The sequence below is a fragment of the Solanum verrucosum genome, unplaced genomic scaffold (assembly GCF_900185275.1).
Source record: "Solanum verrucosum unplaced genomic scaffold, falcon-dt-bn FXZP01000196.1, whole genome shotgun sequence".
Classification (NCBI taxonomy): Eukaryota; Viridiplantae; Streptophyta; class Magnoliopsida; order Solanales; family Solanaceae; genus Solanum; species Solanum verrucosum.
In genome coordinates this window covers 1,690,210-1,702,819 of record NW_026020420.1, presented here as the reverse complement: position 1 = coordinate 1,702,819, position 12,610 = coordinate 1,690,210, and the positions used below count along the sequence as shown (strand labels likewise).

At 33.7% G+C, this 12,610-nt stretch overlaps 1 protein-coding gene across 1 annotated transcript; it reads left to right on the top strand.

Annotated features, from left to right (window-relative positions):
• Nucleotides 1–1,024: 1,024 nt before the first annotated feature.
• On the top strand, nt 1,025–11,785 carry LOC125840932 (alpha-L-arabinofuranosidase 1-like). Its single transcript, XM_049519913.1, has 18 exons — nt 1,025–1,339; nt 3,795–4,023; nt 4,548–4,602; nt 5,109–5,320; nt 5,553–5,674; nt 5,761–5,908; nt 6,527–6,596; nt 7,577–7,722; nt 7,889–7,934; nt 8,037–8,089; nt 8,543–8,687; nt 9,284–9,402; nt 9,506–9,577; nt 9,654–9,757; nt 10,233–10,289; nt 10,371–10,569; nt 10,844–10,993; nt 11,558–11,785. The coding sequence occupies exons 2-18, from the start codon at nt 3,847–3,849 to the stop codon at nt 11,693–11,695; spliced, it is 2,013 nt and encodes a 670-aa protein (XP_049375870.1). The 5' UTR covers nt 1,025–1,339; nt 3,795–3,846; the 3' UTR covers nt 11,696–11,785.
• Nucleotides 11,786–12,610: the final 825 nt, after the last annotated feature.

Sequence of the window (12,610 nt, the reverse complement as noted above, 5' to 3'; positions counted from 1 at the left end):
AGGAAAATGGCAAAGAGAAGTCATATTGATGTTATCACCTTTGTAATTTAGATAATATATGAGTGGTTTAAAGTTTCTAATAACTTTCAAAAAAATTTATAAGTTCACTTGGTGTAGAATTAGCAAATAGATAATTTGGTATGATAAAATCTATTTATTATTTACAATAAGTATTGAGTTCAGTCTTATAAATTATTATTTGTTTGACAAAAAGTGCTTGTTTTTTATGCAAATAGGAGTGTTTACGGATCGATTTGAAATCTTCTTGAGAAAAAATGCTTATTTGTTTTCATAGATAAATTGAAAGGAAATTTCTAACAAAGAAATCTTTTGTTTAAAAATAATAATCTTGGATCAGGGCTATCGACATGACAATGCTTTATTGGTTTATTTAGTGGATCATCGTTCTAAATATAAGATTATATTGAGTAATAACTTTGAGAAAAATAGTATTTAATACATATTATTTTTTATATATAATGATTGGTATCATGTTATATTATGTCTGAATGAGTTCAAATTAAAAACAGAAGAAGAGAGTTAACTTTCTGTTAAGTACGTCTAAACACAAAGGGATACACAAAAATCAAGTCAAGTTATATTTCAACTTCCATGAGCAACATTCTAAGACTGATTTATCCATAAATTTTGTTTTAAAAACTTAAAATGATATTCAAAATTTATTTTATAAAAATATTTGTTTATTAAATAATCTATTATTTCAACTTCAAATTTCAAAAAAATTAAGTTTTAGAAAATTTGACAACAAAAAAAAACTCATAAACTATTCATCTAACAATAAAAGTACATGTGAATCACTTTTGTAACGTAAGGAATAACATGTGAACCATTTTTATAATATCAGGAGATACGTGATATCAACGTTAAATACTAAAGTTAAGAAGTTATAACAAACTCTTTTCCCTTTTTAAATTTTTGACAATTTCAATAAATACAAATTTGAATTAGTCAGATCAGCGTAAATATTATAGTAAAGAGAGATAAGAGGATTGACCCCCTTACTCTGCCACTCCAAGAAAACAAAATGTATACGTGACAAATCTTTTGCTTTACTTTTTCACCTTCCTCTTCTTCAAGCAACTCTTTTTCTTCATCTTCAACAATCCCCACCATCTTGGTTTATATATATATACAGTTATATACACACAAATATACAAAAATATCTAAGTCATTACCCATAACAAGACGTGCAGCAGTGAACAGAGTGAGCTCACTGTGTAACAAACTCAATTTGTGAGTTTGTTCTTCTCTGTAATCTTTTAATGCGTCAGAATCACGGATACCCAGAAGGATATTTTGTGCGGTGGATCATTTTCAGGTAATAAAAAAGTGATCTTGATTGAAGTTTTCAGAAATTTTGAGTTTTGATTATTGTAGAGTGTTGATTTTTGTTCAGTTTTATGAGTTTTTGATTGTGGGTATTTTGTGATTGGGGCAGAAATCTTGTTTATCAGTCGAAAGATGATACTTTTGAACTTTATAGCTGGGTTTGTCCTTGTAATTCAGATATAAATAAGATAAATGAAATAAATTGTTTTCCCTTGTTTGGGTTGAATGGTAAATGAACAACAACATATTCAGTGTAGTCTCAAGAGTGTGACATGTATGGAGACCTTACCTAGGGGTGGAGCTGCGTATGGCAGCCCTTTAGCGGAAAATTACAGTGTTTATACATGGTTAATAGTATTTGTTATGTGTAAATAGTGAATGTTGAACCTCATTTAACTTATTCGTGTGTTTAGTTCTTAATATTTTGAACCCCTTATTGTGAAAATCTGGGCTCCGCCATTGACCTTACCCCTACCTTTATTGGTAGAGAGACAGTTTCGATAGACCCTTGATTCCAATAATGTCTATGTTCAGGTTCAAAATATGGAGAAGTAAACACATCAAGAAGTCAAAGAATTTAATATTTACCATAGTCCATACATACATAAAACTAATTTCAACCTTGAATATACTGTGTAATTTTCAAACGAAGGGGTTTTGGATGAACCCCTTGCTCCCACTTGGCTCTGCTCTTGTCCATGCTGTATAATATATACATTACTTAATCCTATTTTATTTATTTAATATAATGAGATTAAAACTAATTGTACACTAGTGTTCTAAAAATTAGAAATAGGATTATAATCAAGTTTAATAATTTAAAACAAAGAACAATTTAGAAGATAGTTTAAGCTAGTTATATTAAATGAGGTGAATGAATAGATCAAATTTTACGTTCCTCTTCTAAACATGATTTTTTTTTTTGTTTTAAATGCCTAATATTACAAATTTTACTAGAAACAAAGGAGAGATAACAAGTAATGGATGGTTAATTAACAAGTATTAGTATAAAAGTTATTCAATTGTTAATGTTTTCTTCTGTAGGTATTACTGAGAAACTATGTATATTGTTAATCCATATTGAACTCAGGAATAAAAGTATATAATAGAACAGGAATTACAGCATAAAAAATGCAAATTCTACTGATATGGAAAGAAACAATGCTGCTAAGCTCCTGACTATTAATGCACAGTTCTCGACCCTTTCTATCGTAACATGTATTTCCTTCTGTGTCGCAATTGATTCAATAGGCTATGTACCCAGTGCACTGAGAACTCCCTTCGGTCCCCAAACTTACTGACTCATGGCAACCTTGTGGCAGCCCAACAACTTATAAGTGCTAGTGACTGGCTGACTTCCAGTAGTATAAGCAAATGATTTATATGTGACCTCAAGAAGAAAAAATTATAATCAAATGACTTATATGTGGCCTCGAGAAGAAAAAATCATTTTTCTATTGACTTTCTGCCTTCCCAAACAAAGCCTAAACTTTGAAATACCTTCATGTTTCTTTTTTTTTTTTTGTCTAGTTTCCAAACACGGTTAATTTTACTGCTTTGTGGGGAGGGGAAATTGTAATTGTCCTTAGTGGATAGTGGTTGCATTCTCATGGCCAATCCCAAGTTGCATTCTTTACTTGTTGGTTCTGTGCAAGTGGCTTTGTTTATGCAAATGTGCAAATCAAGTGGTCATGCTATGTTATGCTTTCACTTTATGCATATGGCTTGTTTCCTCTCGATACAATGTATTTGAGAGGCCTTCATGTAGTAGTTAAAAAGTTAGTTGGTAAAAACATCTCTGATATTTTCAAATCATGGATCTACTGTTTTTCAAATTTTGCGTTGGCTATTAATCTCAACTATTTTTGCTTGACACTAGAATATAGTAGTATGATCACTTTGCTATTCGGTCATAATTAAAGTTAAGGGAGGTAAGATAAAAAAAATATAAAATATGAAAAGGAGCAGAAGTGTTACACTAGTAACCGGACCAGATTGCCTGCCATTTTTAAGTTCAACAATTTGGTATATCGTAAGTTGCCTGGACTTTGAGCCATTGTGTCTTTCATCTCCTTGTGAATTCAGCTTAACGAGTTTAATTTATATCCTGGATTTGGCCATTTTATCATTCTTCAGGTTTCATCGTCTATTAATTTAATCTGTCAAAGATTGTCCAGTGATTGGATGCTTTTGGAACTAATTTATGAGTCAAATAGACATAATATCTGCACTACAAGTTAAAAAAATTGTATTCCTTGATTCTATCACTATCGTGCTAGTATAAGCAGAAAAATCTGTCAAGCTGCTCTTATTGTTATTAGTTCAGACAATCATCATTTCGGTTCTGTCCCATGCTGACATTAGGTTGTTGTAAAAGGAAGCAACTTTACAGCTTTATACTTCCATTAATGATCAAAATCTAACTGAATTTGCTCCTCTTTCAGAGCTTAAATAGGCTACAGGCCTACAGCAACAACGAATAGACCAAGAAGGAGGATGGAGTCAAGGCATTCCATTCATCACGTACTGCTTTTAGTTTTGTGTGGTCTGTCTGCCCTGTGCCAATGCTCTGCTACTGGGGTTGAAGCAAACCAGACAGCAGTACTGCTTGTGAATGCATCCGAAGCATCAGCAAGGAAAATACCTGATACCCTTTTTGGTATATTCTTTGAGGTGAGTTTAGTATTTGGGTGCTCAATTTGTGGTGCAAATGAGAAGCATTCACCTTCCAGTTTACAGTATGTAACTCATCTCATATATTTTGTGTTTAATTTGTTTGTCCTGTCTTTTTTGTTCAAACTCTTTATATACCTGATAACTATTGCAGCATATGATATGCATAAACTTCTGCTTTTCGAAACTACCTCTAGGATATGTTTTTACTAGTTCATTCCACCAAGCTGAAATTCACATTCTCATTCCTCATAAAAGTTTCCTGTTTGAACTAAAGGAGGAAAAAGGATAATAAAATAAAGGACATTCTATAGCTTACATCTGTCAATAATATGAGACCAGACAATGGACATTTCATAAGTGCTGCTGATGCCTAATCTTATGAATCATCAACGTTTTCCGAATATCTGGCTGGAAAAGAGTGACCATACCTTGACCTTTTACAGTTGAATTGGACTTAATTTTCCATGATATTGGATACAGGCAATTAATTTTAGTTCATGACCTGAAATATTGTATTTCAGGAGATCAATCATGCTGGTGCTGGTGGATTGTGGGCTGAGCTTGTCAACAATAGAGGTCAGTTTGATTTTATGGTTTCTTTAGAAAAGGAAGTCTCTAAAAGAAATAAAAACATGCATTGCTTCCTAGTGATTGACTGCTAATTGGGTTTTTTGGCCTAAAAAAAGAAAGGAAAAGAAATGGAAGAGCAAGACTCATATATTGGAAAGGATGAACTAGTTACATTTGGGTTGCCCAAGCAGAAAAATGGAGACAACCCTAGCATGATTTTGTGCCGTCTTGTCTCTTGGATAGTCATTATTACTTTTCCCTTTCGAACTTATCTTCAAAGATGAATATTAACTTGGGCGTTTTATATTCTGTATGCTACTATGGTCCAAGAGGTTGTTTTTTGACTGATAAGAGTACTATGATGAATATATTGATAAGGCAAGTAATGCGAGATTGCTATCTCTATTCTTGTAATAAGAGTTTTGCTTCCTACATATTCTTGAATTCTTCTTTCTCAAAAAAATATTCTTGAATTCTATTTTTTTTAAGTGCTAGTTTTCTTGAAACCTCAGGTTTTGAAGCTGGAGGCCCAAACGTACCTTCAAATATTGATCCTTGGTCTATAATTGGAGACGAGTCCAAAGTGATTGTATCAACAGACCGTTCATCATGCTTTGATCGGAATAAAATTGCAGTTCAAGTGCAGGTGCTCTGTGACCATACAGGTGCCAATATCTGTCCAGATGGAGGAGTTGGCATCTACAACCCGGGATTCTGGGGCATGGTATGTTGCTCTTTAATGCTCGACTGAACATTCTTTATGTGTTTCTTGATTCCTCTCTCAAGGATTCACCTTTCAATATTCCGCAATACCAAAAGCACACTAGATTTTCTTCATTTGTATCCTTAAGTCTTATTTAGATTTCAATCAAACTAGATACTGATCTACTCTTCCTTCTTTGTGTATTCCGGTGCATGTTCTGTATTTATCATCCTTATTTTATGTTTTCTTGCAGAATATTGAGCAGGGAAAGAGTTACAAACTAGTGCTTTATGTTCGTTCCCAAGAATCAATCAATGTATCTGTAGCTTTAACTGGTTCAAATGGATCGCAAAAGCTGGCTGCTGCCAACATAGTGTAAGTAGATGTCTAGCCGGCTTTATTTTTCATGCTTTTAAAAAGTTTGCTTCTTTCACACAATTCATTCAAGATGCTCTTTGCAGAGCTGCTGATGTTTCGAGTTGGACAAAGGTGGAGATTTTGTTAGAAGCAACAGGAACAGATCCCAATTCAAGACTGGAATTGAGATCATCGAAGAAAGGTGTTATTTGGTTTGATCAAGTCTCATTAATGCCTACGGACACATACAAGGTGAGTGGTTTAGAGCTTTCTTGTAGATATTTAGAAAAGACTCATAGTTAATCAAGGAGAGGGTGGTTTTAGTGCAGCTGGCTGACTTAATGACATGTTTCCTGAGCGAAGGCTTCTAAAGGGTTCATGAATTCTCTTCCTGTTTATTACATACAAAATCTGTTGCCAGTTTCAGCTCTATATCTTTAGAAATAGATACCAAAATATAATTACATCTGTGCAGTATGGTTAAATGCATCTGTTGTGATATCGCTAGGTTTTGTATCAAACAATAGACTATACCATAATCCCAAATAAACTGCAATATGAATCCTCTAAATCAATTTTTCGAGGACGTTATTAGTTTTTACATTTGGGAAACATAAGTACTTGTTGACCATATAAGCATGATTAACTAATAATATGTAAAATTTGTCAATGTAGATAAAGTTTAAAAATTATTGCGACTGTTTTTTTCTTCTCATTACTTGTCTGTACATATCCAACAATTCTGTATTACTCTAGCTATCCTTTTTTGGCCAAGGAGCATGATTTTATTTCCAATTATTTTCTTTCTCATTTTTCATTTTTGTAAGGGCATTAGATGTATTCATTTAATGAATGTTATTCTTGGCACAGGGGCATGGCTTCAGGAAAGATCTCTTTGGAATGCTTAAGGATTTGAAACCAGCATTCATTAGATTTCCAGGTATTCTCCAATATATTTCAACTTTTTCCTTGAGGATCATGTAACTTTACCAACTGATGGACTGGGACATCTTTTAGTATTTTATACCTGCTATATTATAAACTTTTTCATGCGATCCCTTCTTGATGAGGAAGAAGAGTATCAGTAGAGAGCGAAAATTCATGAGTAAATTGGAAACAAAAAGTATAATAAAAAGAATGGTTTGCACAAAGAAGCTTAAGAAAGCCACAGGAGGCCAGCTACTACTTAAAGATAGAAAGAAGCTGAAATACAACTGTGTTATGTATTACTGGAAATTATGCTCGCAGGAGTTCATCTCCCATATTATCTCAGTGGTGATAGTTCTTAGATCAGACTTGAAATACTTTATCTAAACACTTAGATCTAAGAACTTCACCCTTGAGGAAATACGAGAGACAAGGTTATCAAAAGAGATAATATGGGAGATGAACATCTAGATGTAGGATTAATATCAGAAACTGTTCAAACTTCGAAGTTTATTTCATTTTTTAATTTCCAATTTCATTGAGCAAGTAATAAAGTATCTTTTAATCAGAGTTCTACTTGTAATTTCTCAGCATAGTAACATGTTTCATACCCAGGGGCAGGGGTAGGATCAAGGAACTTAACTTGAAATTCAAACTTTCTGATTTATCTATTCTTTTCATGTTTGCTTTGATTCTTTGAAGAAGTCAAATCTCCTTTTTCTTATCTGTTTACTTTCTATTTGAGCACTTTTTGAATTTCAAACAACTAGTTTATACAGTGTTGGCTAGGCAAAGAGAATAACTATTAGAAATGTAGTAAAAAGTCTTCATCAATTAGAGGACTTATTCTTCCAAGGTTCTGCTGTGTGTCCTCTTTTACCGGTTTCTTTCATTTTTTCCTGTGTGTTCCCCCTATCGGTCGGTATGTACTATTTGAGCTTCTCAATGGTCAATTGTCCAATGTTGATAAACCTTCACATTATCTGTCTGTAGGTGGATGTTTTGTTGAAGGTGACTGGTTAAGAAATGCATTTCGCTGGAAAGAAACTATTGGGCAATGGGAAGAGAGGCCCGGACATTTCGGTGATGTTTGGAATTACTGGACTGATGATGGACTTGGACATTTTGAGTTCCTGCAGGTAATATTCTATGTTTTCCAACTTTGTTGCAAATGTATTTGAAACTCCTGGCTGGTCACTCATGTTTAACACACACAAGCACCAAAAAAACAACAACAGTTGCATGCACTTGATGTAAACAATTGTACACTTCTGATTTTGAACGAATCCACTCCGTTTTCTGCAGCTTGCCGAGGACTTAGATTCACTGCCAGTGTGGGTTTTCAACAATGGTTGTTCCTGCACCTCCACAATTGCACTATTCTCTTTCTTTTGCTCTATTTAGTCCATTTAATTAATTTAAACTTCTTCCTTTTGTGCTTCTTAATTTTCAGGAGTCAGTCACCATGATCAAGTTGACACTTCCAGTATTTTACCTTTTGTGCAAGTAGGTTTATTGAATTTTTAGCTCATTGAATATGATCTGGCGCTTTAATGTGATATATGTTCTTTAAATTTTATTTAGTTTCATGAATTTTTCTCTTTTTTGTCAGCTGCGAGTTGTCTTTTTCTTCAAACTTGGGCAATAAAAATTCACATCACTAAAAGCTTCATTTTTAATGGCCATAATATTCCTAACTGAAACTTTTCTCGGCTTGTGCATTAGTAGATTATGTTAACATTCATTGTGTTACCGATTCAAGTTACCAAAGTAATCAACGTTTCGAAACCAACTAAGGAGAGGGCAATCATTTTTATCATGGGGTAAATTGGTCAAGAAAATAAAATTAGTAGTGGATATTGCCTAACACTCTATTGATTCCCTCTCTGTAGCAACAGTTTGTCTTCATTCGTTCCTTGTTACATTACATTCTTACAAATATATTTTGTCTCTATCCAGGAAATATTAGATGGTCTTGAGTTTGCAAGAGGTGATCCTACTTCAGCATGGGGTTCTATTCGAGCCAAAATGGGACATCCAGAGCCTTTTGATTTGAGATACGTGGCTATCGGAAATGAGGATTGTGGAAAGACAAAATACCGTGGTATGCTTGCTTTACTCTATTTGGCAGATGATATATTGTTCTTTGGTTCATAGGAAACTTATTATAGTGCACTAAGGATTTATATGTTGCATAACTGTCTGCTGTACATTTTGATTTATTGTGTCCTCATAAAGTTGCACATCTCATCACCTTTACCATAATTTGACCCGGGAATTAAACCTAGCATCCATTACATATGACATGAAGTGTCTCTCTTCCAACGTTCCTCTGGATGAGTGTGTGGTGCATAAGGAAGCAGTAGATTTGGTGTCTTTATGCCATTATGAATTAAAGTTTGATGATGCAGATTAACGATCTTCATTGTTTCTACTGTACCTCTGGTCCTTCATTCCCCGTTCTGTCTGTCTTGTACTTCAGTAATCAGTGGTTTTGCGAAAACTTTTGTCAGATCTCATTAGGTGTCAGAAAAAAAATCAAAATATCTCTTGAAAGTTTGTGCTATTCATATCTGAGGCTAGTCCATAGAGACTCCAATGACATTATTTTCTTTTATTTGTCCAGATACATGATTCCAAAACTGCACACCGATCTGAGTGAAAAGATATAATGACTGATTTCTATTACTTGTGATTCAGGAAATTACCTCAAGTTCTATACGGCCATCAAAGATAAATACCCAGATATTAGAATAATCTCAAACTGTGATGGTTCTACGAGACCACTGGATCACCCAGCTGATTTATATGATTTTCATGTAAGATCTTGACGCTTTTCCAAGCATCTCTCACACTAAGCATGTTAGCTTTGGTTTCCTTGTCTTTGCATGAGCTTTAACTTTGTGATGTTTCTATGGATAGATTTATAGCAGCGCAAGTTCTGTATTTTCTAATGCTCGCCATTTTGATAGTGCACCACGCAGAGGACCAAAGGTTTTTAAAGCTTCCTTTTGATGATTAATGAGTTGAATAATAAAGTGGTTATTATGTATAACATATATCTCTGCAGGCTTTTGTGAGTGAGTATGCTGTGACTGGAAATGATGCTGGAAAAGGTAGTCTTTTAGCAGCATTGGGTGAAGCTGGGTTCCTCATTGGGGTAGAAAAGAACAGGTACCTGTGTAGCATTTGTCTAATTGTCAACTCTCTAATTTCAACTTTCCACATGGCGTGTTGAAGTCCACGAGATTAAAGGACTTTTTGGTACATTCAACATATCTTTAGTTTTGTGCCAAGCCAAACCCAGACTATCAAATTGAAACTGAGGGAGTAAATGATTTTTCCTTGACTAGTGACGCGTAGAAAGGGTGATATGTGATTTCACTTGCCGAAGTCTCTGTTGATTAACACCCTTCTCTTTTTCCTATGCAAAATATCTGATCTTTACTTCAGATTTTACTTGAAAATGTTCTAATCTACGCCATCCAGTATACCACACAATACCTTTATTTGATTGTATGACGGATAACTTTGATCTCAGAGATCAGGCATTGACTAAGCGAATCACCTTAAACTAACAGACTATCCATCTTCTTTCCTTTACTATGTTCCCTTTGCATGATGTAACTTGAAATCATCCTCTGTGCAGCGAAGCAATTGAAATGGCAAGTTACGCACCCCTATTTGTTAATGACAATGACCGGAGGTATATCTCATTGCTTCTGCTCTTTTCTTTTTCAGAAATTTCTTATTGTATTCTATTGACCAAAAATGCTCATTCATGTAGGTGGAACCCAGATGCAATTGTCTTCACCTCTTCACAAATGTATGGAACGCCTAGTTATTGGATGCAGCACTTCTTCAAAGAGTCAAATGGCGCTACTCTTCTGAGTTCGTCATTACAAGCTAATCCTTCAAATTCACTTATAGCATCTGCCATCACTTGGCGAAATTCACTTGATAACAACGATTATTTGAGAATAAAGGTGCGAATATATATTTTCTTGTTTTCGTTCATCATTCTGTGAGGGGGTTAAGTTTTACTAGATTCTTATGTCAGCTTCATCATAGATAGTTATCATTAGCACTTCAAGACTTTTGACTGGTCGAGGTTCACTCTTAACAAGTAGAACTTTGTGACAGCATAATTTCATCTCCGAATTCCTAAGATGCATGATCTTCCTTACCATTTTGCATACACACACACGATTCTCCGTCTTTAATTGGTTCATTACTCATATGTTGAGATACTTTCCCCAGGTCGTGAACTTTGGAACCACTGCGGTTAATATTAAAATCTCTCTCACTGGATTGGGGCAGAACTCGTTAGAGACGTTATTTGGGGCTGTAATGACTGAGTTAACATCCAACAATGTGATGGATGAAAATTCCTTCAAAGAGCCTAATAAGGTACACAATCATCATTCCATTTACTGGATCTACTACCAGTTTTGTTGGTTTGGCATAAGCTGCTTCACATTTAGCAGCTAAAAGTATGTTGCTCGGACTCTTCAAAATACTGCGGGAGCACGTTAGATTCTCCAAAAATAGTGCATTTTTTGAGGATATAACACGGGCTCAACAACAATTTTGGAGAGCCCAAACAACATAGGCTAAAAATAAGTTTCATACTCAATAACTATCAGAAGAAACTTAATTGCTCATTTCCTTTTCTTTTGTCAAATGAACTTCCTTTTTTTACTTTGCCTCATCAATACAATGGAACATGTCAAGAATCTATAAAAAACTTACGCACACCCAATTTTTACACCAAACCACATTGATTTACCATTGTTAAGTTGCAAATCGTAGTTACATGTCATGTACTTATTGATTATGTATAACATTTGATGCGGCTAAGTTTTTTCCGTCAGAGATCTATATAGTTTAGCTTGCTCAAACAAGAATTTAAATTTTTTGCATATATTTTTGTGGTTGCTTTTATTTAATATATATTTTTTTCTATTTATGTAGGTAATACCTGTTAAAGCACTAATTGAGAAAGTTAGCGACAACATGGAAGTTGTACTGGCCCCAAGATCTCTCAATTCAATTGACTTTTTATTAAGTAAATCAACAAGCAGTGCTTCTGTCCTTAAATCTTCATGCTAAGTAGTACTATGTATCAATTTAATTTAAGAATATAATGTGGTATTAATTTATCAATAATATCATTTTCATGGTAATTAGTTCTTGAAATCTTGCAAGCTTTTCTTTCTTCTTTTTATATTTAGGCTTAATACATTGGTAACCATCTCAAATTTGCTAGCAAAATTCATTTAGACACGACTGATTTTAATTGAACATTTGAACATGTGATAATTTTAGACACTTTCGATTCAATTTTTGAATAATTTTTTGCTTTTGATCTCAAATGGTCATTATGTAAATAAGTTGATCACTTAAAATATGTCATTTTCTTAATTATACGCATCATCCTCAATTGGAACATGCCTAAGGTTCTACGGCTTATTAATTCTAATTCATATAATTAAAGAGCTTGACATGTTTTAAATAGGGAAAATGGTCCGAAAAATACTCTAACTTTGGCAGAAATTGCTGTTACGATACCAAACTTTATGGAGGATCTTTTATCCCATGTACTATTTAATAATGTATTTTAAAGGTATATATGTGTCCACGTGGACACATATATATTTATAATAATGCAATATTTATGATGTCCACGTGAACACATATATACTTTTAAAATACACTATTAAATAGTGCAGGGGTAAAAGGTCCTTTCCAAAATTCGATATTGTTACAACAATTTCGATCAAAGTTCGGATATATTTTAGACATTTTTCCCTTTTAAATAACAAACCTTGTACCATCAAATTTCTTTTTTCACCTTCTACAAAGTAATTTTGTAAAAAATAATCTACTTCACCAAAACTAATCAAATTGACCAAAAAAAAATCCTTTTTTTTTTACTTTTAGTTTTATGCTCAATTTGTTAAGAATTCACTAACAACAAAATTCTTTTATAGTGCACTTTTAACAAACTATGACATTCAAAAAGCA